The sequence below is a fragment of the Macaca thibetana genome, chromosome 1, assembly GCF_024542745.1.
Source record: "Macaca thibetana thibetana isolate TM-01 chromosome 1, ASM2454274v1, whole genome shotgun sequence".
Lineage (NCBI taxonomy): Eukaryota > Metazoa > Chordata > Mammalia > Primates > Cercopithecidae > Macaca > Macaca thibetana.
The window spans coordinates 160,895,334-160,921,980 of NC_065578.1; the positions used below are offsets into that span (position 1 = coordinate 160,895,334).

The 26,647-nt window shown below is 47.8% G+C and overlaps 1 protein-coding gene across 3 annotated transcripts in view; it reads right to left on the bottom strand.

The window, feature by feature from the left end:
• LGR6 (leucine rich repeat containing G protein-coupled receptor 6) overlaps positions 1–26,647 on the bottom strand; it is a 122,894-nt gene that overhangs the window by 14,447 nt on the left and 81,800 nt on the right. For 2 of the 3 annotated variants that reach the window (XM_050763020.1, XM_050763017.1), the window contains 5 exons: positions 7,496–7,564; positions 4,173–4,244; positions 3,859–3,930; positions 2,049–2,117; positions 732–803 (listed from right to left, as the gene is read on the bottom strand). In XM_050763020.1, the coding sequence (XP_050618977.1) occupies positions 732–803; positions 2,049–2,117; positions 3,859–3,930; positions 4,173–4,244; positions 7,496–7,564 (354 nt within the window). Of the gene's footprint in view, positions 1–731; positions 804–2,048; positions 2,118–3,858; positions 3,931–4,172; positions 4,245–7,495; positions 7,565–24,590; positions 24,663–26,647 lie in introns of all 3 variants that reach the window. The other variant, XM_050763016.1, reaches the window with a different exon arrangement.

Genomic DNA, 26,647 nt, shown 5'->3' on the forward strand with positions numbered 1-26,647 from the left:
TGGACCTCACTGAGCAATGCCAACCCAAGCACCTGCAGTCACCATTTATGGAGCTGGCAGGAAAGATCAGAGCTGGAGGCCCTTAGGGATCATCTGGCCCAACCCTTTCACTCAGCAGATGAGAAACCTGAGGCCCACAGAGGGGACAGGACCTGCTAAAGGACATACACCACTCAGTGGCAAGGATGAATCTGGAGCCTGTGTCTCTGGACCCCCAGTCTAGGGCTGTTTCCATACACTGTATGTTGGTCCACTCATCTTGAGCTGTGGGGCTATGGTCCCTGATAAGGAGCCTCAGACTCAAGTTGGAGTCCAAGGAAAGAGGAAAACTCCCCTTGACTTCAGAGGCCACTTAAGTACCTCCACAGGCCCAAGATCCCAAGAGGGGATTAATTTTCTTGTGTAAATTAGAGTAATTATGTCATTTATTGGTATTATGCACTAGGTGCTTTACATGTTTTTTTCAACCCTTACAAATTGACTTACATTTTATAGATGAGGATATTGAAGCTCAGAGACATTAAAGAGTGAGTGCAAATCAATACAGCTAGTAAGTGGCAGAGCTGCACTTCAAACCCAGTCCTTCTGGGATAGGCTCTCAGCAGGAGCCTATGCTGCCCCACTCTCCAGGAAGGGAAGTGACCAAGTGGGACAGAAGCAGGAGAGGCCTTCTGTGGGACATGGGGGCAGGGGCACAATGCCAAGACTGTAGAATGCTTGTGAGCACTCACAGGACTCGGAGCCTGGGCAGCTGTTGGCACATCCCCGATGGGAGCAGCCGGATGCCTGCGCGGGTCAGGGTCCTGCAGGGAGAACAGAGACAGAGCTGGCACCAGGCCCGGGGCCCTGCCATTCCCAGCCACCCGGCTCCAGCTCTGGACCTGATACTGTCGTGGGATGACGGAGCTAACAAAAGAGAGAAATGGAGGGAGAGACAGGGCAGGGGGAGGAGCTGTGGGGACAGAAATGAGCAGACACTGGCATCTGAGCACCAAGCTCCCTTGGGCCTAGAGGAGCTGGGGGAGGGGAGTGGAGCGAGAGGGCCACAACCCAGGGCTCTGCTTGGCAGACTGTGCTTGCACGTCCAGCCCTGCTCCAGCCATCTCCATCCCATCCCCCCTCCATGTCTTATAATGGTCTCAAGCAGCACTGGGCCTGTAGGACAGGGACACAAATCTTCTCTGGTGAAGGGACCTTAGAGACAGGGGGATGTCCATGGGCAAGTGTAGACAAAAAAACACCATAGTGGGACCATGGGAACCAGGCACAGAGTTTGGTCCCTGTGCCTCAGAGGAGGGAGTAGAGATGGGAAAGAAGGGAAGAACCAGGTGCTGGGCTGGAGACGACTGTGGGGCAGACTGGAGAGCAGGCCTGGCTTTGGGTAGGGTGTCCCAGGAAGGACTCAAGGCCAAGGTCATCTTTGGGGACTGACTACTTCCTCATGGAAAATTTTCCACGTGCCAGTGAATCTAGCGGGGAGACAATGGAAGCACAGAGGACATCCCCAGTCCCAGCGGTGCCATGAATGAGCTTTGCGGTGTGGGGCCGGGCAGTCGACTTCCTGACACTTACTCTGGGTGTTTGCTCGATAGTTTCATTTCATTCATTTAAATGTATCGAGGGCCTACTGTGCTTCGACACTCCTGCCCTCTACGCCACAGGATATAAGAATAGAAAATACAAGAACGTCTTTGTTGGATCAAGCTTCAGAAAGGCAAAGAAGATGGGTTTTCACAACCCTCCTCTTCATCACTTCAACCCTCAATGTATCTGTGGCTTGAGGTTAGGGGCTCTGAATTCATACCTGAAAACCCCAAGCATGATAAAGAGAGAAAGACCAGTCTCCTTGCTGCCATCCCATCTGCCACCTCCTGACCTTGCCTGTGGGCAGTGCTACATCAGGAAGAAGGGGATGGAGCCAACAGTAGAGACAGGCTGGATAAAAGGGAAGCAAGGAACCTAGACAGCCTTCTAGGGGCAGGGAGTGGAAGAGCCCTTGGGAATGAAGCTGGGGCAATAGATAAAGTGGAGGGAGAGAAGCCACTCACAGAATCTCCAGGCTGGTGGTGCCTTTGAGATCTGGAAACTCCTGGATGTCCGTGGCACCATTCAGAGATCTGGAAACAGAGACAATGAGCTCTGAGGGGTGGAGTCAGAGCATCTCAACATCAAGACTCTCAATTCTCCATTTTGCCTCCCCTCCGGGACTCCTTCTTTGGTAGCAATGTCATGCTTCCCTGCAGTATTCCTCAAGTCAGCTACGCAGGCCCTCGTGGAGGCTGAGCCATGCTTAGCAGGGTCCAACCAGCCGTTTGCTTGAGTTTGCTTAGCACACCCTCACCCAGACAGAGCTGGGCAACCTTAGCTTTCGCGCTTCATCTTGCAAAAACCCCACAGCCAAGCAACATGGGAATGGCCTTTGGTTAATAGACAACAGCTTGGGTGCTTCTGGAGAAACCCTTGGCTGCTGGGTTTTGCTTATTAGAACCTGAGATAGGGTCTCCCCTAAATTGTCATCTGCTGGAACTTTATTAGAACTATCAGTTCTCTTAAACTGCTTTAGACTGGTGGTTTTCCTCCTCCCCACCATCTCCTATCTTACTGAGGACATGGACCCACATGGGGCCTGCATGCAACAGCAGCGCAGAAAATTGAGTGTTGTGAACAGTCCCGAGGAGGCAGCATGGGGTCCAGAAATGAGCCCAGAATCTGAAATTAAAGGGTTCTGGGTTCATGCCCAAGCAGGGCCTGAGTACCTCATGTTCCACCTGTAAAATGGACCAATAACACCTACCTCGCAGGGTTAGGATGAAGATGAAATGCCCTAACGAACATGAAAGTTAAGTATATGCTTTGGAGATGTCGGTTATGTTACTGTGGCGCCACAGTAGGCTGACAGCAATCCATGGAAGTTTTTTTTTTGCTGTTGTTCTTTTTTTTCCTGAGACTGAGTCTTGGTTCACTGCAACTTCAGCCTCCCAGGTTCAAGCGATTCTCCTGCCTCAGTCTCCCAAGTAGCTTAGCTGGGACTACAGCCATGCACCACCACATCTGGCTAATTTTTGTATTTCTATTTTGAGACAGAGTTTCATTCTTTTTGCCCAGGCTGGAGTGCAATGGTGCGATCTCGGCTCACTGCAATCTCTGCCTCCCGGATTCAAGAGAGTCCCCTGCCTCAGTCTCCTGAGTAGCTGGGATTACAGGTGCCCACCACCACACCCGGCTACTTTTTTGTATTTTTAGTAGAGATAGGGTTTCACCATATTGGCCAGGCTGGTCTCAAACTCCTGACCTCAAGCCATCCACCCGCCTCCCAAAGTGCTGGGATTACAGACATGAGCCACTGTGTCTGGCCCTGTGGAAGCTTTTTGAAGATGTGTGACCTGGGCTGGAAATTAGAGAATGAGAGAGGAGAAATAGAGAGCACCTTCAGGCCAAGGGTGATAACAATGGCATAGCAAAGGACCCAGGGATCTGGGTTCCAAGGCCACAGGAGAACCAGCCTTGAGAACACACCATATTCAAAACTCTTTCCCAATTATTTCTGGAAAAGCTACCATGAACAGGATAAAGTCCAAAAGGCCAGATGAAACTCCTTGACTATGGAAATGGACCTTCTTTGCCCCTTTGAGACCTGGGAAGAAGCCACAGGTCAGGGAAGTGGAGGGAGGCTATTAAATTTAGAAAGAGGTGGGAACGGGTCTGAGCAAAGCAGAGGCCTGCAGCCTTAAAGACCGTGCTTTGCAGTGGACTTGTGCCTTGCAAGGGAGAGATCCGCAGGTGGAAGGCAGGAGAGAGCAAGAAGAAGTGAGGAAAGGGGGAGGTTCAGGCTGCAGCAGCCTTCAGGAGCCAACTTACAGTGTGTGGAGTTTGGGCAGGTACTGGAATGCCGATCTTCCCACAAACTGGATTGGGTTATCATAAAAGTGTCTGGAAGAAGAAGGTCAAACACCTAATCGGGTTTTTTAGGCCTTTCTGCTGGGGCTAAGGCCAATCTCTGCTTTCTTCTCCTATCAATGTAGACCCAGGAAAGAACATGCAGGGAAAGGCAACCCCTCCCATGCTTCTGCCTCCCTGGTGCTTCCTAGGGAAGTCCCTCCTGCCTTCCCATCCTCTGTCCTCCTCCCCAAAACATTGTTCAGCATTAAGAGACCAGAGAAAGTAGTACTCACATCGTCTGTAGCAGAGGGTTCCCCATGAAGGCCTTTTCTGGGATGGCCTTGATGTTGTTGTTATGGAACCCCCTGGAAGACAACACCCAGGAACCAGTGAGGATTTGGAGAAAAGTATAGAGAGGGAGAGGCATGGAATTTTTACAGCAAGCTAGGTAGTCCATAAGATAAAAGAGGTGTTGGCCTGGAGATTCCAGGTTCAGATTCAAATACTGCCTGTGATTTTTCTTTTCTTTTTTTTTTTTTTTTTTTTTTTTTTGACACAGGGTCTCTGTTGCCCAGGCTGGAGTGCAATGATGCGATCTCGGCTCACTGCAGTGCAGCCTTGACTTCCTGGGCTCAAGCGATTCTCCTGCCTCAGCCTCCTACATAGCTGGGACTACAGGCATGTGCCACTGCACCTGGTTAATTTTTTTGATTTTTTTGTAGAGACGAGATCTCACTTTGTTGCCCAGGCTAGTCTAGAACTCCTAGGCTAAAGTGATCCTCATGTCTCGGCCTCCCAAAGTGTTGGGATTACAGGCATGAGCCACTGTACCCAGCTGATTTTTCTTCCTGTTCAATTACACACACTTCTTTCCCTAACAAGTGTGAAAAGAGTGAGGGATTGAGACCTTGCTGCAGGCCTCAGGAAGCCTGTGGGAGCAACTCAAGAGCAAGAGGCTGAGTTCAGGCCCCAGGAAGGGAATCCTCTCCTTAGTCACTTGTGGTGGGAGCTCTGGCGGGTCCCCACAGAGGAAGCCAAGGGTGTATGAGAGAAAAAGGAAGATACAGAAAAGACACAGCTTCCAGGGGATCCCAAGTGAGGGATGTTCCTCAAATGGAGGCTGGCTTGGCCTCAAGGTCCTGAAATAAAGAAACATAGAAGTGTCAACAGCACGCGGTCAGGGGGATAAGGTGCGGAATGGGCTGCTGAATGACTGTGGATGGCACTACAGGAAAATGAGGACTGAGGCACCCAGCTGAGGGTCTGGAAGTCTAGAAGCCAGAATTATGTGTTTGGTTAGTTGGGAAGAACATTTCAAAATAAATAACATGTTGGACTGAAAAGCACATAACCCGTGTGGAGCAGGCCCCTTTCCTTCCCATCTTTTTCATTGGAAGTTTCTGGCTTCTCTGTCCCCCTGGCCTTTGCTCATCTCTGTCTTCCTCCTGCCGTCCCATCATGACTTCCACCTTCATGCTGTCTCACTCACAGCTTCACCCTCAGACACCTCCAGTTAGTGCCACCAACCCAGGCCTGTTTGTTCATTAATTTACTCCTCTCATCTGCTCATTATGTTTTTCTTAAACATCTTTGTGTCTAATGGTGGGCCAAGCTCTGAGGGATTTAGAAGTTTCTAAGACAGGGGCCCTGTCTTCAAGCAGCTTTCTCTCAACAGATGAGAGAGAGAGATGGAGATAGACAGGTACATCCCCTCCCATATATTTTTGCCCCTGCTAACTTAGGTCTCCTCTCTCTTCCCTAATGCTTTATTATTTCCCAGCTCAATGCTTTTGCACATCCTATTCCCTCCATGCCCTCTTGATCGATCAAATCTCATGCTCCCCTCATGCCCCAGCTCAAAGGAAAAAAGTTAGATCTTGGTGACTCTGGCAATGGAGAACTTCCAACAGTTTCTCACTCAGACTTTTTTTTTTGAGACAGAGTCTCACTTTGTTGCCCAGGCTGGAGTACAGTGGTACAATCTCTGCTCATTGCAATCTCTGCCTCCTGGGTTCAAGTAATTCTCATGCCTCAGCTTCCCAAGTAACTAGGACTACAGGTGTGCACCACCATGCCGAGCTGATTTTTGTATTTTTAGTAGAGACAGGGTTTCACCATGTTGTCCAGGTTGGTCTCAAACTTCTGACCTCAAGTGATCTGCCCACCTCGGCCTCCCAAAGTGCCGGGATTACGGGCATAAGCCACCACACCCAGCCAGACTATTTCCTCTAGGTGGTCCAATTGTTCCCTATGTGCTGCCTACATCTGGCATTCACACCTTCAAACTTCTGGTTGAGGCAAGGGAGGTGGCATGGGGCTAGTACTATAGGTCTCAGGTGGTAGTGGTGGTTTGAGCTATAAAGATACTAAGCTGGCCAGGAACAGTGGCTCACGCCTGTAATCCCAGCACTTTGGGAGGCCGAGGCAGGCGGATCACGAAATCAAGAGATAGAGACCATCCTGGCCAACATGATGAAACCCCGTCTCTACTAAGAATACAAAAATTACCTGGGTGTGGTGGCGCGTGCCTGTAGTCCCAGCAACTCGGGAGGCTGAGGCAGGAGAATCGCTTGAACCTGTGAGGCGGAGGTTGCAGTGAGCAAAGATCGTGCCACTGCACTCCAGCATGGCGACAGAGCGAGAGTCTGTCTCAAAAAAAAAAAAAAAAAAAAAAAAAGATACTAAGCTGCCTGAAAGTTTGGGGCTCTGTTTATGAGCCTCCAGGACCCTTAATCTGGTCCCACTCTCGCTGTACAATAGAGCTGTTATTGTTTCCTGAGAGCTTCCCTCCAGTAAAGCTGCTTCCCACCTGTGCTCATCCTTCTGCCAGCTCCACTTCCTACCTGGGTCTTTACCTACAATTTCTTCCTCTGAAATGCCTCTCCCCTCCCCCATCACTGCTACCTCAATCCCGGTCATCCTTTAAGGCTCATCTCAGGATTAGTCCACAATGATCTTTCCATGTTACTCTGAACTCCCGCCATTGTTTTAGCTAATACTCTGCAATTTATGGTTGGAATTATACCACTTTGTCCCACTCCCTGTTTTACCTATGTTACTTTGTGTCTTCATTGAGGCTCAAGGATGTTTGGGGAGGGCCATGTCAATCTGACCCTTCATTTGTGTTTATCACTAAACACAGTGCTGGGCACATTGGGTGCTCAGTGAATGCTGAAATAAAATAATAAATGGTGGCTTTGGGGAACCAGAGACAACTTCTCAGTCCCCCTGGGGACAAGGTGCTGAGGAGTGATCCTGTAAACCAGCTCTCAGTTCCTTTCCCCGTTCTTCTCTGGACACATCCCAACCAAGGCAAGGGCAGTGCCAGGCCCAGGCTAATAGAAGGTGGCTTGTGCTATGGGTTTTCCCAGGCTGGAAGGGCCCAGGGCCATTTCTGCTGGTGACATACCCCCAGGAAGTGCCCAAAGCCAAGCTAATGAGGCCTGGGACTACTTAGAGCTGCACGGGGGCTTGAGGAGCTGGGGGACAGGGGCAGCTACATCTTTTACAAGGACCATGGGAGGTGAGGAGGTGAGAGCATGAGGCAGCTCAGGCTGGCTTCAGCCCCTGCCCTTGGGACAGAAGGACACCCACAGAAACCAACAGAGGCGCTTACAGTTCCTGCAGTCTGCCCAGGGTCCGGATGGCCATGGGGAATTCCTGTAGCTCGTTATAATTCAGGTCTCTGGAACAGAAAGCAGAGCAATCATTAGAGCAAAGGCTTAATGGGGCATGTCACGGTCCCTGAGAAACGGAAACTTGGCTCTGGGCTTAGCCAGGGAGATGAGTTTTCCAATCTGTTGGATCCAGTGGCCAATGTCTGGAAACACATTTTTGGAATGTTTGTGCTCCATTCCTGTTCCACAAATCCTCAGGCGTGGAATCTTCCTGGCTGCAGAACTGTTTTGAGGCAGGAAACATACTTCAGGGGTGCAGATACCTGGAACCATCTCCCTCAGAATAGACCCTGCCAACTGAAGAAAGCATCTCAAGCCTTTGGAGACATCAGAGGAGTGGAGGAAGGGGTGATGTGGGTGATCATTAACATCTTATAACCAGCACTAGGGATTCCAGAAGGTTCCTCAGGTGACTACTGTGGTCTCCATCTGTGGTCTTTGCTGTCATCCTCTATAAAAATGGGGGTGTTTCTTCTCTTTAGGTGAAGGCACAATAGCTATTTTCTCTTACACTTTTCTGTACTTTCCAGTTTTTGTTTTGTTTTGCAATGAGCATATATCGCATGTGTAATCAGAAAACGATGAAGGTAATTTTAAAAAGGGGTAGTAACCCAAGTTGGCAAGAATGTGGGGAAACAAGCATTCTGATAAATTATTAGTGGGAATTTAAATGTGTACAACCCTTTAGAAACTATTTGACATCTTTTCAAATTAAAAGATTCATACCCAGGTACTCCAAGTCTAGAAATGTATAAGGATAAGTATAAGGTTGTTCAGAACAGCACTGCTTAGGCACCAGCGGCAAAATATTGACCCACAAGTGACCACAGCTTCACTCCATCAACTCTTTTAAGGAAGCTTCTGTGTCTGTGCCTTTTGTGGAGATGACAGGGTAAGAGAAGGAAGAGAAATGGAAGAGGCTGAGGGTAACTTTTATTTTCATCAGAAAAGATTTGGAATTGCTTGTGACAAATAGAAAAGAGCCCCAAAGACAGGGGAGCCCCAGGGAAAGAGGTGAGCATTTTGAGGGAGATAGTAAAGAGTGACTGGGAAGTAGAGAGTAAGAACTACAGGGTACTTCTAGAAAGTTGTACTCCCTGTTACGTAATGAGATCCCCTCTCTACCATCAAAGAGCTTCCAAAATTTTAAAGTTGGCTTTCATTTTACTCAGTAGTCAATGACTTAACCCCATGTGGAAATGTGACTGATTTGGGGGTGTCTTGATGCCTCTTGAATCCTGTTTCTGGGGTCCTGGGGTTTGGCAATAGGTTGGGGGAAGACTCAGTTACGGCGTTCCTTCCTAGCCTCCCAGGATGACCCCAGCCCACCTCCTCAGCCTTTTAAAGCCACCCCTGCCCTGACAACTTTCATGGTTGTCCATCCAATGCCAGGGCAGGGGGACCACGTGGAGGCCCTTTAATTACAGGTGACTTGGCAGGGTTCTGTGGATAAATACCATGTTAACACGGAGATAATGACAGGCTCCTCTGCGTGACAGGTCATTACACTTAATAGTCCACAGGTAGAGCCAGGAACCCAGCCCAAGGGCCAGAGGGGCAGTGACAAGCGTCTGGCAGCCAGTGAGCCAGATAATTGTCCCTCACTACACACACACACACACACACACACACACACACACACACACACACTAATTTCCCGATTACCCTCAGACTACCCTGGTGATCTTGGGTAATTACAGTAGAAAATCCCTTCTGCCTTGCTTCTCTTTGCTCCATTCTCTAGTGAGTCAGATGCCTTTGCCTCTCATGCGTCAAACCTTGTTGATTCGCTCACAGAGAGGCTCCCACAGGCTGTGTGAAGGATGTGGTCAGGCGGAGGCCAGGATGTGTGCAAAGCACTTTGACTAAAACCAGAGGTATTGGAGTTGGAAACAGAGAGGAATTTTCAAACTGTGGAGTTCCTGGAGTTCTACCAGGTGCTACAGAAAATGCCTAGAAAACCAGACTGGGAGAATTGAAGGATGGCAGCAGGGATGAAAGCGATGGCCTCTCTTTTTGGTCTTAAATTGTATACATGATTCATTCTCGTATCTCAGGTTTCAAAAGCAGGTGTTCCCCCTCCATCTTGGCCCAGTGCACTCAGGAATTCTCCACTGTTGCCTGAGAACTAGATTTCCCACAAATGACATGGAAGTATCTTTATTGAAAAGTCATTTATTTTTTCTTTTTGAGATGGAGTCTTGCTCTGTCACCTGGGTAGGAGTGCAGTGGTGTGATCTCAGCTCACTGCAACCTCAATCTCCCAGGTTCAAGTGATTCTCCTGCCTCAGCCTCCTGAGTAGCTCGGATTATGGGCATGTGCCACCACGCCTGGCTAATTTTTGTATTTTTAGTAGAGACGGGGTTTCACCATGTTGCTCAGGCTGGTCTCAAACTCCTGACCTCAGGTGATCTGTCCACCTCGGCCACCCAAAGTGCTGGGATTACAGGCATGAGCCACCGTGCCCAGCTGAAAAGTCTTCATATTGCATTATTATCTCAAATGCAAAGTATTGCTTCGGTCTGGCTTCAGAGACTTTGCTTGCTATTCCAAAGGCCTAGAATGCTCTCCCCCAAATACTTCCATGGTTTACTCACTCGCTTCATTCAGGTATCTGCCCAAATTATACCTCATCAGAGAGCCCTTCTCTGACTACTCTATCTAAAATAGCATATCCTGTCATTTGCTGTTCCCTTATCCAGTGGGGTAGATTTAAAATGATCACAAATCCTTTGCAGCTTCTCCTCTCAAGATGTGACATCTACCTTGGGCTGGGATGGCCTTGTGACTGACAAGGTCCAACAGAATGAGATGGAAGTGATACAGTGTGACTTGGTCCCTAGTCACATGAGGCCTCACAGCCTCTGCCTTTGCTTTCTTAGAATGCTCCCACCACTATGTAAGAAATTCCAGGCTAGACTCTTGAATGATGAGGGCCATGTGCAGAGAGAAGACCAGCCGACAGCCAATACCAAAGCCCCAGACATATGAGTGGCCTCCCCAGACCTCCTAGCCCTAGTTGAGCGTCCAGATGACCGCAACCTCATGAATGAGCCCAGGGGATGGCTCCAGCAGAAGAACCACCCTGATGAGCCAGCAAAGCCATAATTCATGAGAAATAATAAAGTGATATTGTAAGCCACTAAATTTTGGGGTGATTTGTTATGTAGCAATATAGAATGAGACGGCTTCCGTTCTTTCTCTTCACAGAACTTAGTCACCTGACATATATTTTTGTTTATTTTCTTCCCACCCAATTAGACTGAAAGCTTCTTGAAAATAGAAACATTGTTTCATATTCTCTCTAAACACCAGAATAATCCTGGCATATAGCAGGAGTTCAACAAATACTTGATGGATGAAGCAGTGAAGACATCTAAATAAACTGATTAATGAAAACACTAATAGACTCTTAAGAGAATCTAGAGTAGTTGGGGGAACATCCTTAAGATTTTGAGGCTGATGTTGCAAAAGACACAAGATAGTCCTGAGTGGCTTGCCTGGGGCCACAGAGACCATGGGATGGTTTCATGTGACTTTGCTATCATTAAGTCTTTATACAGTTCTTTGGACCCATGTCCAGGCAATCATTGAGTAGTTCCAGCCCTCCTTGGCAGTTTCTGGTCAGGAATTTTGCAGGAGTGGCCTAACAGACAGTAGCAAAAGACATATGGCAAAAGGCATGTGAACTAGAAGTCTCTTTTTGTCAAGAAATGTGAAAGAATAAAAGCTGTGTAAAGGTCAAAGAGAATTCTGCAAACTCCATGCCAATGAGGTGGCCGGAAGTTTCCCATTTGGACATCTACACAGATTTAATGACCTGGGAAACTGCCAAAGTCCTGCTTCATATAGTACCACGTAGATGTAATCTGTGCCTCTAATTGTCCAGGGAACACGTCTTTGCAACTCTCTATGCTCCTGATGAAATCAACTCAGTGCAATGAACATTTCTTGCCTCCTTGAAATACACAAAGAATTCTGCTGGGTAAAGTGGAAGGTAGAGAGATGGGTTTGAAAAAAAAAAAAAACCCACTCCTATCTAGACAAATGCACAAGATGATGAAAGAGCATCTTTGACATGATTGTGGAGAGCACACGAAGCATCAGGACCTTCACAGACTGCAGTGATCACACAGAGCTGGGAAGACCATGAGGGCTTCATGGAAATGTGACATTTGAACCAGGTCTTGATAGAACAGCAGGATTTCAATACGAAGGGATGAACGGATCAAGGCAAGAGAGCATAATTTAGAGGAAGTGAGTGCTGTGGAGTCGTGTTTAGAAAAGAGCAAGCAATATAGCTTGGTTGGAGCAAAGGGCAATACTTGGAGGTAATTCTATAGGGCTCTCTCCTCTGGACTGTTGTACACTTCTTATCTGCTATCCTTGCCTCCAAGTCATCCATATGATAACCTTGCTTGAGCACTGTATGTGTGCCAGCCCCTAAGTGTTTTGTCCGAATAATCTCTTAATCCTCACAACAGCCTCAAGAGGCAGTTACTACTATTATACCCATTTGACAGTTGAGGAAAGCGAGCCACAGAGATTAAATTAGTCACTCAGTCACAGAACTGATACCTGTCTGTGGCAGACTCCACTGCCTGTAAGTCACAATCTACTCTCTCTTTTCTCCATAGTTGCACTGACCAATACAATAGCCACTAGGCATGTGTGGCTATTCAAATTAACTACAAATAAATAAAATGTAAGATTTAGCTCTCAGTTTCACTAGCCACACTTCAAGTGCTCAATAGCAACTTGTGGCTAGCAGCTATCACATGAGAAGAACAGATGCAGAACATTTCCGTCATCCCAGAAAGTTCTATAGGGCAGTGCTAGCTTATCGTAATAGGAAGAATGCCAGGAATGGAGCGAGAGTGGACTTCTCAGCCTCTCTCACAGTGGGGGTGTCAGAAGTGGTGCATACCGCATCTAGTCCAGGATTTATAAAATTGACAACTTGCCTCCTCACTGGTCTCTCTACCCTTCCACCAGCTAGAGGCCAAAAACAGTGAGGCCCTAGAGGTGGCAAGCTCCCAAGAAGCCAGATCCCTGAGTCATCACACGGACGAGGGCCACCTGCCAAGAAGACACACTCTCCTTAGACTGTTACATGATCCAGAAATAAACTTCTATTGTGTTTGTGCCATTATCCATGTTTCAGTCTATATGTCACAGCCATTTAGCCTACCTGAACTAATTCGGTGTCACAGCCAGGATTTGAACCCCGGCAGTGTGAGTCTGAAGCCCACACTCTTAGCAACTACACATCTGCCAGAAAGACCTTTTTAAAATGCAAAACTGAGTCTGTCATTCTCCTGTTGAAAAATCTGGAAAGGCTTCCAGAACAAGGGCTTACAGACAAAATCCAAATCCCTTAATGGGCTCCGATGCCCTTAACTAATCCCTCAGCTTCATCTGCCATTTCATTTCTCCATGGGTTGTGCCATTTTCACACCCTTGTGTAGCTACTTGCGCCCCTCATGCCCTCAGTCTGAAATACCCTTGCACCACATCCACAGCTGTTGAAATCCTAGTCATCCTTTGAAGTCCGGCTCAAATATACCTTTCTCCCTCAATCCAACCCAATCCCTATAGTCAGAAGGAGTCACTCACTCTCTCGGAACTTTTCTGGGATTTCTTCCTCTCCATGCATAGCATTACAATGGTAATGGTAGTGGAGGTAATAATAGTAATTACTATGCATTAGTCATGGTTCTAGGTGATTTGCATATACTAATTCATTTAATTGCCATGCCAACCCTTTGAGGTAGGTACCATAATGACCTCCATTTTGGAGATGAGAAACTGAGGCACAGAGGGAGATAATCACTTGACCACCGTTCCACAGCTAGAAGGGCGGGGATTGAAGCCCAGGCAGTTTGAGTCTACAGTTGGGTTTTCTACATGCATATTGTCTCCCCAATGATACAGGAAGTTTGTTGAGGTTGGGAAGCATATGGGTTCACTTTTGGATCTCCCACAGCCCAGGCACAAGGCCACACATGTGAATGTTCACTGTTGTATGATGACCATTTGAGTCCACTGTGCAGGGTCTCAAGATGAGGGCTCCTTTGGCCTTGGTAGCTGGCTGCTTCATGGCAGTGTCTTGGCCTTTGGGATTAGACTCTAACACACAGACTCTCGGTGACTGCAGGGAAGGCCTCCCCTGGCACCAGGCTCAGTGTGTATCTTCCATTGCAGGATGGCTTATGATGGCCTAAGCTTCAGCTGGAAAACTCATCCATGGCTTAATAGACTATTATCTTTAACAGCCCACAACCAGCCAGCAGCCCAGGAAGAGTTCGCTGTTCTGTCTCCTGCTCCCGGGAGCTAGAAGCAGATGGGGAAGGACTGAAGTTAAAGAGAAACCTCTTCCAACTGCAGCCAGAGCTCAGTCTGGAAGCTGCAGCTGTCCATAGCTAAGACACCCCTTCATCTGCTGGGCTGTTTCTAGCCAAATCTAATCAAAACAGATGGCAAATTCATGCAATCAGTAAAAGTAGCTGAGAAGGCAACCCCAGCCCCAAGCTGTTCAAGGACCCAAATGCCCAATTTTCTCTTTTCCATCAGGTTATGTAGAAATGGCCAACTTCAGAGATCTCTGGAGAGCCTCACTGTAGATTCAGATGTAGATTCAAACGACAGAGCTGGCAGGATTTTACAGTCATCCTATCCAGTTCCTTCATTTTCTTTTTCTTTTTTTCTTTTTCTTTTTTTGAGACAGAGTTTTGCTCTTGTTGCCCAGGCTGGAATGCAATGGTGCAATCTCAGCTCACTACAACCTCCTCCTCCTGGGTTCAAATGATTCTCCTACATCAGCCTCCCAAGTCGCTGGGATTACAGGCATGCACCACCATGCCCAGCTAATTTTGTGTTTTTAGTAGAGATGGGGTTTCTCCATGTTGGTCAGGCTGGTCTCAAACTTCTGACCTCAGGTGATCCGCCCGCCTCAGTCTCCCAAAGTGCTGGGATTACAGGCGGGAGCCACCACACCCGGCCCCCCTCCCCCTTTTTTTATTGATGAGGAAATTAGCTTGGAGAGAGGAGGTAAATTGCTGCAAGTTCCAGAGCCAGGATTCAAACTCAGGCCTCTTGTCTCCTGGTTTAAAACACTTTCCTATATTCCACACAGAGTTGGATCCTGACTAGGCTCTAAATAGCAGGGCTAAGAAAAAAGTTTTAGGGAGAGAGGATAAATGGACGTGGAGGATTGGGCTTCTGCGGGCATTTCTTTTGGTGCTTATAAGCATGTCAAAGCCAAACAACTATGATTTGGAAGTTAAATGTCTTTTTGTATGTTATCTGTGTTAGAGAGAGCTCTTGTCTTCTGTGCACCAACAGGATCATCTTGAACAAATCTCTTAATTTTCTTAGCTCATTTCTTCACCTGTAAATGGGACATAACCATTGCATAAGACTGCTCTGTTCACCTGGTCCAGAGACTAGCACAGAGTAGATGTTCAAATAATGCCAATTCCTTTGATCTCTTCCTTTTACTAGACATAAGCTACTAGAACAGACACTTTCATTCTTTAGATGCTACGAAAGTCAGCACGCAAGTTGGCCCATCTCCTTTTCATAACAATTAAGAAAGATGAATATCACTAATTGGGTTTCCACTCACATTTTTATTCTCAAGGCTAACATTTGTGTTTATTACTGAATCATAGATAAGGGCACATGGGGGAATATGGGTGAGCCTAGCTCCCCATTGTGAAATGCAAAACACAGAAATTTTAGATAGATTGTAAACTCTGAATTGCCTTTTATCTCCCAAAGGCCTGGAACAAAGGCAAGCTAGCACAGTGAATACATGTCTTAATTGCTTTTCTCATACTGCAGACAGAGCCTCTGTCCTAAATATGACTCCACGTGCTTGGGGCAGATAACTGGGTGAGCCAAGAACCAACCAAAATTTTATGACTAATAGTATTGTTTTACTTCTAAACAATCTACATAAAAGGCCACCCATTAATAAATGCAGCAGTGAGTAAAGTTGTCATTAGTTTCCATTGAGAGACACAGATACAACCTCCCTCCTTCCACCTACATTCTCTTTCTCGCCAGAGAGAAAACTCAGAATCTACCTGAAGCAATAGCAGCGCTGATTTTAAAGAAAATGACTGATCTCTGAGATTGAGATTACTTGTTGCCCTGCCCTAATGAAGCACTTGGAACCACAGAAACCTAGAATTAGAAGGGAGGTAAAATATAATAGTCCAACCTGCCCCCAAAGGAAGAATCATCTCTGAGATTCTGGCCCAATGAGGATCCAGTTTGTACTAGAACTATCTAAAGGGCAGGGCACTCACTGACATGCTGGGTGTCTCTGGTGCTGTCACTGCTGGGCCACTCTGCAGATTAAGTAATCCTTCCTTACCATCAGCTGGAGTGCCGATCTTCACTTCCCTGCTTGGCCCTCATGCTGTCAGCTGGAAGAGCACAAAATGTAATCTGCCTTCCAAAGATGATCGTTGTACTCTATCCAAGGCTTCTCTTCAGTTCTTTGAATCACATTTTGTGACACTTCGTATTCTCACCACCCTTCCCAGGAGAGCCTTTGCCACGCTTAAGATATGGCACCCAGAACAGGATCCAGTTCTCTGGATGCAATCAGACCTCTGTGGGCAACATCTCTCTCACCTGGATGTTTGGGGCCTGTTAATACAGGAGACCTGAAGGCTCTGAGGTGTTCCTGACCACAGCAGAATGTGGCCTGATAATCTTTCCCAGAGACTTGGACCTTCTGGTCAAAAGCTAGGGTCTTGCAATTCTGACCAACTGGCTTGTGGGAAGGTGACCTAGACCAAAGGGAGGGCCGAGGGACCATCCTTGTGGGTTCAGTCCATATCCAGGCCATTTCTCCAAGACAGTATGGTATACCTGTGCCAGCTCCTGGACTGTGAGAGGACTGACTAGAGGATACTTACATCTAGGGTTCAGAGGAGAGGTCTGGGCTAGAGACTGCATATCTCAGAGTATAGATGTGACTGGGGCTGGGAAGAACCTTAGATGTTAGATAGTCCAATGCCTCCCAGTACAGATGGGAAAACTGAAGCCCAGAGAGGATAAAGATTTGCCAGGAGCCATACATCTATTTGTTGAAACAGTTGTTCACCAAACATTTATTGAGTACCTTCCCTGTGCCTGGCACTGGGTCAAGAGCTGCAAATATAAAAGTGAATAAAACTCATGGAGAGATAGGAGGCAGGCAATTAAGTGAGTAAACAAATTATTGAGATATCAGATTGTGGTGCACGCTATGGAAAACGAGGAGTGCTGGGAATGGAGGTTGCAAAGTGGTGACCAGGGAGGATACTTAAAAGGTGACATTTGAGCAAAGTCTTAGAGGAGGTAAGGAAGTAAACCATGTGGATAATGGTGGAAAGAACATTCCAGACAAAAGGAACAGGCTTGATGCAGGAGCAAACGTAGTGTATTCAAGGAGGCCATCGTGCCTGGAGTAGATTGAGGAAGGGGTAACACCAGAGAGGCAGCAAGGGGCCACAGCATCTGAGGCCTTGTAGACCAGTACAGAATGTTGGGTTTTTTTTCTGGCGTATGATGAGGAATCACTGGAGGGTTTGGAACAGAAAAGTAACATGACCTGATTTGCATACTAAAAGAGTCACTCTGGTTGTTGTGTTGAAAATAGATTGTAGGATGACAAGAATGAAAGCAGAGTGACCAGATAGAAGGCCACTGCAATAACCCAGGTGAGAGAAGGATGGCCGCTTGGAGCATCGTGGTAGCAGTGGAAGGGGTGAGAAGTGGTCAGATTCTTAATATAGTTGGAAGATGGGGCTAATGGAGTTTGCTGACAGCTTGGATGTGGGATATGAGAGAAAGAGAGCTGTTTTGGAGGACTCCAAGGTTTGGGCCTGAGTAACTGCAGGAGTAAAGCTGCCATCACTGAGCTAGGAAGACTTCTGGTGGGATGGGTTCAGAGAAAGACTCCAGGGTTCAGTCTGGAAGTCTGGATATTTGTTAGACATCCAGTGAGCACATTAAGAGGGCCTTTGAATATTTAAGTCTGGAGTTCAGGAGATAGGTCTGGGCTGGAGCCATCAGCAAACATACAAGACCAGATGAGAACACAGAGGGAGAGAGCATAAACAGAACTTGAGTCTTGGGAGAACTTGAGCCTTGGGACATGCCAAGGTTAAGGGGTTAGGGTGATGAGGTCAGAAATGCTGGAAACAGTGCATTCATGATAAGTTGAAAAGAACTCAGGACTTCTAATCTAGAACCCTTTCGTCTCTGTGACAGCAGGGGCTATACTTTGTTGTTCATAAATATTTTCCCAGTGCCTATAATGGTGGCCTGGCACATACTAAAACTTAATAAATAGGTATGGAATGAGTAAATCTAAAGAAACAGAAGTAAAGAGAGTGGTAGTCTTTAATTCTTACCAGCTCCTCCTTCCTACAGATATGGGAGGGCCAGACCTGAACTTCGTTTCGTCTCCGTGACATCTACTAAGGAACCTGTGGGCCAATCCTCCCCACCCCCCTTAACCTCCCTTCCTCTCCATTCCAGACCAGCTGGCTGGGGTGCCTGTGGGAGCAGTCGGCGGAGGGGGTAGAGTTCACGGCGGAAGTTTTGTCCCCATTGCCAGCAGGGGAGGGAGAGGCAGCAATGACAGGAGCAGTGACCTTGGCTACCCCCCACACCAGGGCAATGGGAAAGGGAACGTTGTGCTGGGAAGAACTATTAATAACTCGTCACGGTCACAGAATGCAACACAAACTCATTGGGCAGCTCAATTTTCTGCCTGTTAAAAGTTATTAGTGGTTCTGTGGGGGAAGCCAGAAAAAATTTATATGGAACAATAAATTCCTCTATAAGCCACAAAACCCTACAAATTTGCAGCTAATAAACCCACAAATGTAAGATGATTAAGAACTGGCAAGGAAAGAGAGTTCCTTGATTCTTAGCCTCAAGAGGCAGTGTGGTCTGATGGGCTGACACTGGGCCAAAGGCAGAGAAATCCAAGTTCTAATCCTGGCTCTTAATTAGCTGGGTGTCCTTGGGCAAGTCATCCACCCTCTGTCTCAGTTTCCCATCTGTAACATGAGGATACACAGTTCCTGCCTTGTCTTTCTCAACAAGTGATTGGGGGGATAAATAAGTTATGAGACAAGACAGCCTTTCAGAAAAAAATATTTCTAATTCTCTTAACTGCAGGTAATTATTATTCGCCCAGTGACTAGTGGGACTATCAGCACTTACCTTGAGATATGAAGGCAAATTTGCAAGATTCATCTGGACCTCTGCCCCAACCCATTAGCCTGTCCCCAGAGGGCTCTGTCATAGAGCCCACCAGGATAGCTGTATAGTGGGTTGAAATATATGTAGCCCCCAGAAGATATATTCAAACCTGGCACCTGTGAATGTAAGCTAAGCCTGGTACCTGTGAATGTGAGTTTATTTGGAAAAAGGGCCTCTGCAGTAGGAATTAAAGATCTCAAGATGAGATCATCCTTGGTTAACATGGTGGGCCCCAAATCCAATGGCAAATGTTCTTACAAGAAGATGAGACACGCAGAGGAGAGACACAGAAGAAAACAAAAAAGGCAACCTGAAGATAGAGTAAGATATTGGAGTGATGGGTCTATAAGTCAAGGATTGCCACCAGACACCAGAAGTGAGGTGAGAAGCATGGCATGGATTTTGCCTCAAACCCTCCAGAAGGCACCATCCCTGATAACACCTTTATTTTGGACTTCTGACCTCTAGAACTGTGGGAGAATAAGTTGCTTTTTTTTTTTTTTTTTTTTTTTGAGACAAAGTCTCACTGTGTCACCCAGGCTGGAGTGCAGTGGCGCAATCTCGGCTCACTGCAAGCTCCGCCTTCCGGGTTCACACCATTCTCCTGCCTCAGCCTCCCAAGTAGCTGAGACTACAGGCGCCCACCACCATGCCCGGCTTTTTTGTATTTTTAGTAGAGACGGGGTTTCACCGTGTTAGCCAGGATGGTCTCGATCTCCTGACCTCGTGATCCGCCCGCCTTGGCCTCCCAAAGTGCTGGGATTACAGGCATGAGCCGCCACGCCCGGCCGTTGCTGTTTTTTTTAAGCCACAAAATTTGTGGTAATTTGTTATGGCAGCCACAGGAAATTAACACAGTAGCTATGCCTTGACTGCCTGGAAATTCCCATCCATCCTACAGAGATGAGACACAGCATGGACCACTGTGAAATGACACTTCTGGGTAACATCCTCCCAGCCACCTTAGGACACATTCTGTCCAACATTAAATGGGAAGACAGGAAAGGAAGCCAACATAAATCAAGCACCTATAATGTTCCAGGCACCATGTGAAGTCATCTCATTTAATGTGATCCTTGCCAACAATCTTCTCAACTGAAAACTATTATCCCCATTTTCTATTTGTGGAAACCGAGGCTCTTGAGAAGTCAGGTGACTTACACCTATTACATGCTGGTGGCAGAGCCAGGATTTGAATCTAGGTCTGCTGAGTCAAGATGAATCCTCATACTACCCCGGGAAGATCCCCGAGCCCTGGGAGGACCTCGGTGGAAGTCCACCTGGTTTCCCGTCCCTGGCCAAAGGCTGACATCAGGGACAGGAGTGAGGCGTAGGCCAGATACTCTCAGAACCAAGTCAGAGCCAGTTTCCTGTTGGCATTAGCAGTTTCAAAGACACACAGAGAGAGGAACATTTTCTAGCTACAGTCACTGTTGAAGTAAAAATGTTCTGTGGAAACAGATCACCAGAGCATCCGTCACCAGAGGAGATTTGATGTGGAAGGTACAATTTTGTATTATAAGGCAGAATTCAATACATTTCTTCTTTGCTCTCTTCCCATCCCAGGGCCCTGTTGAATGCTGGTCCTGATTTAGAGAGACAGCTGGGGCCAGATTTCTGTTCTCACTATGGCCCCAGGCTCTCCTCCAAAGGGAAGTGTCCAGCCAGCACAGGGCTCCAGTTGGGCCTGATTTGTTCAATGAGGTTATAACAAGGCCCAGGGAGCATCATCCAGGCCCAAGAGAGGTGAGACACTGTTGTCCCCGGGTCCATCCTGGACCCTGTCCCCTCCTGGGTTCTAGCTGAGATTCAGCCATCAAGTTCCCAGATCTAGAGCATGAGGGTGGGCCCTTTAGGATGCAATTGGGTTTGCTAGACCTTTTCTTTTCTTGCAAAGATTTTTAAAGATTAGCTGTCAGGCTAGACTAGCTCCTCATGGCCTCCAGGCACACATTTCCAAACACTGACCTAGGGTTTCAGGTCCTGAGACCTCCCGGGTAAACCTTCCTAAAAATGTTCTTCAGCATGCTCTCTTATCTCTCAGTCTAGATACCTGGGAAGTCCTACGATTGAGCTGACCTTGACGGAACCTCGTGCTAAATGAAGCAACGTGTTACGAAGCAAGAGGTATGGTTTCTAGTGGTTTACTATCACTTACAAACTATAGAGACATGGGCAACTCACCCCCAAATACCTACATTTGGTTTGATCTGGTAAGTGGAAATACTACTTCACAGTCTGGGGGCTAGACCACCTGTGATTCTCAATTTCCCAGCAAGTTGGCGTCATCCTCATTGTGGAAGTAGAAAGGAGTTGTGGATGCAGGATGGAGCATGACCTGTCTGCTTCTGGCTGAGGTTTCTTGGCAAAGTCTGGAATGATGATGACTACATCAGGAGAAATGTCCTAGGAGCTTCCTTCCTACGAGGTCAGACTTCTGCAGAGGACAGCAAGGTTTCTGCAGGAAGGGGGTGGGGCGGGTGAAGTCGGCCTGATTTGTTCTGCTAAGCAAGAGACAGGTCTTAACAGTGCCCATCCCCTGAACCCTGCCCAAATCACTTGAATTTGCTGGCCCTTTTTGAGTAAAAGAGAGCATGGTGTATGTCTCTCCCACTTTCCCCCATCTCTGAGGCAGCCCATGTGTAGATGAAGGAAGTGAGGCTCACGGAGGTGGAGTTACTTCCTCTGGCTGACCCAGCTTGCAGAGGCAAAGCCAGGGTTGGAAGCCAAACAGCTTGGTCTCCAGAGCTGAGGCCATAACAGAGGCCGTGTTGCTGCAGGTGCATTTGTGATGGGCATTTCTGTGCTGTCCTGGGTTGTGGGGTGGGGCTGCCTATGTGGAGTGAGGATCATGTAGGGCTTGCAACCTGTGGCACGTGTGTTGCATGTGCACATGATTGGCTGTGCAGTTCCAGATGCCTGTGTGGCCACGCGTGTGCATGCCCGCTCCTGGCCCCTCCTCCCCAGGTGGTATGGCTGGGGGCTGCTTTCCCCACTTAGAGGAGTCTGCAGAGGAGCCAAACCACAGCTCCAGCCAAACCGCAGCTTGGGCCACAGGGGTTTGATCTTCCCTCTGCTGCCGGAGATGAGAGAAGTCTAAGTGGCAGAGATTTACGGGGCCTGAGGGAGAAATACCCTTCCAGTGAGAAGCTTACATGAAAAGCTCCAGAGTAATAACTGAGGCTGCAAAGCGTGCCAATTATGCAACAATTAAAAGGTTTGACTATCATATCTTTCTCCTTTTATTCTCCCATCTACTCCTCCCCCTGCCACATCTGGCTGCCCCTGCAGGCTCCCCAGCAAAAGCTCTGGGGAACAGAGGATAAAGAACACACTTTTCCCCTTTTTAATTGGAGATCAAAAGTTGGAAGAAGAACTCACCCCCTCAAGGGCAGGAAGAAAGGGGTATTGTTGAGATGGAGGCCCTCAGAGGAGGGGATGGGAAAGGAGAAAGGAGTGTAGGGCAGGTTCCTATACAGTTTGTCAGGGTCTGTAAGAATTTTACACACATCATCTCACTTAATCCACAGGCCAACCCTGTAAGATTAGTATATTACTGGCATTATGTTTCAGATTAGAAAACGGAGACCCACAGAGGCAAATGATTTGACCAAGGTCACACAGCTGGTAGAACTGGCATTGTACCCCAGGCTGTCTGATGCCAAGGGCTTTGCCACCAGGTTCCTAGCCTTAGCTTTCCCATTGGTAAAGTGGGTGCAGGCCCTGGGCTTTGTGTGATGGAATCAAGTGCTCCCGTAGATGAAAGGTACAGTGGGCGCTTAGCGGCAGGATTGCTCTGTAATTCAGCCAGCAGCAGCTGAGCCAAATGCCCTGCGCAGCAATCCAGTGGCTAATTGAGAAAGAATTAGGCAGTGTGCCCCAAAAGTGAAGAAACAGCTGCTAGTTGGCTTTCTAGAGGTGCCAACACACAGCCAGTATATGTATCCCCTCCCCAACTGATTTCCCAGCAGAGCTAACAGCGCCCACACTCCAGGGCCCATGGCATTGGACTCCCTCCTGCCCTTCTCATCCATGGCAACTCCAAACACTGCCCTAAAAGCTCTTATATCTCCTGAGGGAGGGTGGTGTGGGGGCACAGGCTTTAGGAGGCTAATGGCCATCTCTTACATCCAGGATTCCCCCAAACAGCTGGCACATAGCAGGCTCACACAGCTCACATTTGACCCAGACAAAATAGGACAGCAGGCTCTACCCTAGGGACTTTCATGTATGTTTTCTCATTAACACACCCTAGATCTGCTCTGTCTCTAACTGAGGGAGTAACTCTGGGCAGGCCATGACACCTCCCTGGACATCAATTTTCTCAGATGTTGATTGAGTGGGCTAGACTGTCCAGAGTTAACTGCCCAGCTGTCTATGACAGCTAGAGAGGGAGGAACATGTAGCCCAAGTCACTCACAGTGGCAGGGAGAGGTTCCAATCATCCTGCCTCCAGGCTGGGGCATGTCCCCCACACCTCAGTCCTCAGTCTTCAGGAGGGTGAGCATGCCGGCAAAGCTGGGCTGGCTCTGCCGTTTCTCCTGCTTCAGGCTGAGCCCAAGAAAGCAGCCACACACCTGGGTCTTGTGCCCACAGGAAAAAAGAGTGGAGCTTGGGTCTCAGCATCCCTATTACTTTTCCCTGCACCACCACAAATGCCGTCAGCCCAGGCCTCCTGGGATAGGTTTTGCTAAATGGTTTTCCCCAATATATTGCTTCCCAGGTCACAGCCTGACTCTCAGCATTTTCTCCTCTGCTGCTTTGGATTCTTGAAAACCCCTCACCTCAGGAGTGATGTCCTGGGGTATGTCAGTGGGGTGGAGAATAAGGGGGATTGGTTATGGAGAGCGAGGTGGAGCAAGTCGGGGGCAAGAGAAACTGTGGCCATCCCCCCGACACCATGAGCTCTACCCCAACCTTAGTGGCTCGCACTTGGTGACCTGGGGGTCCTTCTTTCCCCATCGCCCCTCTTCCAGGCCTGTACCAGGTGGCTGTGGTAGCCAGCTCCCTCATGGGAGCTGAGGGACCCCAGCTGGCAGAGATGGCCACACTTAGAGAGCCCAGCCAGTTGTTTGCTCAAGTGGGGCCCACTCAGCCCACTGTGCAGGGGCTGGCAGGACTCCAGAGGAAATGATGGGAGGGTTTGGGTGCATTCTGACCTTAACTGAATTCCAGGATGATGATGTGTGAATAATATGGCTTTTTGAGAGTCAACAGCTTGGGTGCTTTTTATAGTCAGGCTGGAGCGCTGAATGGGCCATCTCCCCGTTAATCATTTAGCTAGTTAGATCAATTGGCAAACAATCCCAGCATTACTCTGTGGTATTACTCTCCCTTCCGTCAGCAGCCACCCTTACACAGATGTCAAAACTGCCATCAAGTTAGCCCCAGCCCTACCCCCGTGCCTTCTATTCCCCAGGCTTCATATTCTAATTCCTCGAGCTTCTTACAATTCCCATTTCTGTCCAGAATTTTCATTATTTTGGTGGTCTCTGCCCACAGGGAGATCCCAGGTTCCTACTCCCTGGGCCGTTCTGAACTCCCAGAGGGCACATTCTGACCACCTGAAGGAGGAAGAAATTCATTCTCAGTGATATTCCAGAGAAAGTGCCAGGGAGGGGCATGTGGGTGAATAAGCCCGGGGCCAGACCCCAGCACCTAGGCCTGCTGGCTCTTCCCTCTGTGTGCTCCCTCCACTCCAGGACTCCAGGCTTTCATCACCAGGCAGGACAGAGTTTGACCAAGACCTCAAAACTCACAGTGTCTCCAGATTGTGCAGCCCCTCGAAGCTGTGGGTCCCCAGATGCTGGATGCGGTTGTTATGCAAATGCCTGCACGGGAAGGAAAGACGCATCAGAATGGGTGCTGACAGCACTGGGGCCAGGGAATGGAAGAGCACACAGTGGCATGAGTGGGAAAGTGGAGGCAGAAGCATGGACAGAATGACCCTAATGATCCATCCCTTTGTTTCTAGGAACAAACTGACTGGCCAAGACTGACTTCTGAAGCCACAATCTCCACGGCTAGATTGACCATAGGCTACCCCATTTTGATTTCCTATTAAAGGAAAAAGGGAGAGGAAAGCCTTAGGCCAAGGCTAAAGCAAGTTTCCCCTAAGCTCTAGGAGACAGTTCTGATGTCAGAGGGGCTCAAGTCTGAGGCTTCTATGGCCGGGCTCCCCAGGACCCAGTCTGCCTGACTCAGTGGCCAGACGTACTTATGGGAGCCAACAGCAAACCACTGCAGACAACATATAATTAAAGGCGAAGCTTTCTGTTACAATTGGAGAGAGCTACAGATACACTCAGAGAACAGGCAGATTGGTGAGGCCAGAGGAATGAAGGCAGGCTTTATAGAGGTGGTGATCCAGAGCAGGGCCTTGAAGGACAGGTGAACTGAACAAGCAGAGGGAAGGGCATTCCAGGCAAAGGGGGACCGAAGGTGATGCAGCTTGAACAACTGGACAGAGCTATCCAAGCATAAGCCGGAAAAAAATAACATTGCATGGAAATTATGAAAACATACAACAGGGAAACTGTGAGCAAGAAGAAAGAGGATGCAAAAGGCAGGCAAAGTTTCAAGCCTAGAAGAAAAGATACCTAATGGACCAGGAACACAAAGAAATTTATCACAGTAGCCTTCTGCTACAAAACAATCCAATAAAACATTATTTCAAAGACAAATGTTCTTAAGTGAAAGGAAAAATGACACAGTAGATTAAGGAAATAAATTAAGGACCAAACTACATCACTAAAAAAAAACTAGTCAATAAATGTAAAGCAAGGGACAGTGCAGACACTGCTAAAAATTGAATTGGTGTCAGAGAGAAAACTTGAGATAATCATGATGACTATGGTTGAATGAGACAAAAATGTTAAAACAAAAACTAAATGCTGAAGACATAAAGGTGATTTAACACAAGCATAATTGATGTTTCTGGAGCAAAGAATGCAAAAATGAGACTGAAGATGTATTCAAAGACATAATACCAAAAAATCTCTAAGATGACGAAAGAATGGAATCTGCAGCTCAAAAGCATATATTGTTACAGGATAATTAAATACTGACTATTCTATACTGTAACATATCCTAGTTAAACTATTAAATTCAAGAATTTAAAAACATCTTCAGGCGGAAGAAGGAAATCACTGACAAGGGGAAGAAAATCAGGCTGGCCTCCAAGATGTTGTTTAAATATAAAGGCAATGGGCAGGCCTCATCCAGCATAGATGGGTAAGGACCAGACTCCTGTGAGCCTGGGGATTTAAAGCTTCTGTCTGTCTTCCCTATCCTTACCCACCTGCTCCATGAGGTTCCGTTTCAGGAAACAGACTCCTGTCCCCAGGGAGCTTCTCATCCAAAAGGGAAAACACCACCTTCTGGGAGTGATCTCCCCTTAATTTTTCCCATTTCTTTCACACCTACAAACCAATTGTCATCAAACTCTATCATTCTTCTTGCCTCCTGTTGAACTTCCATCTCCATTTTCCACCCTCTTCTGCCTCCCCCAGTATCTCAGGTCCAAACCATCTCAGCTAAACATCCAGCTCCTCCCTCCAACTTCCTCCCCTAAACCACTCATTCAACCCTGGTGTCTTGGGCACCCCAAATGGCCCAGTCCGGGGGAAGTGTTGAGGCTTATAGCCCAGATAAAGAGACAAGATTACACACATGATACCACTGCTGTCCAACTAAGTGCTACCTAGGGGTCCTGTTGGTGCCAGAGCAGTGGTGAGGGGGGTTCCACATGTGGCAGAGCAACCCGGATGATGAAAGTTCAGGGTTGGGTTGAAAAGAAGCCCCTTCTCTTCTATCC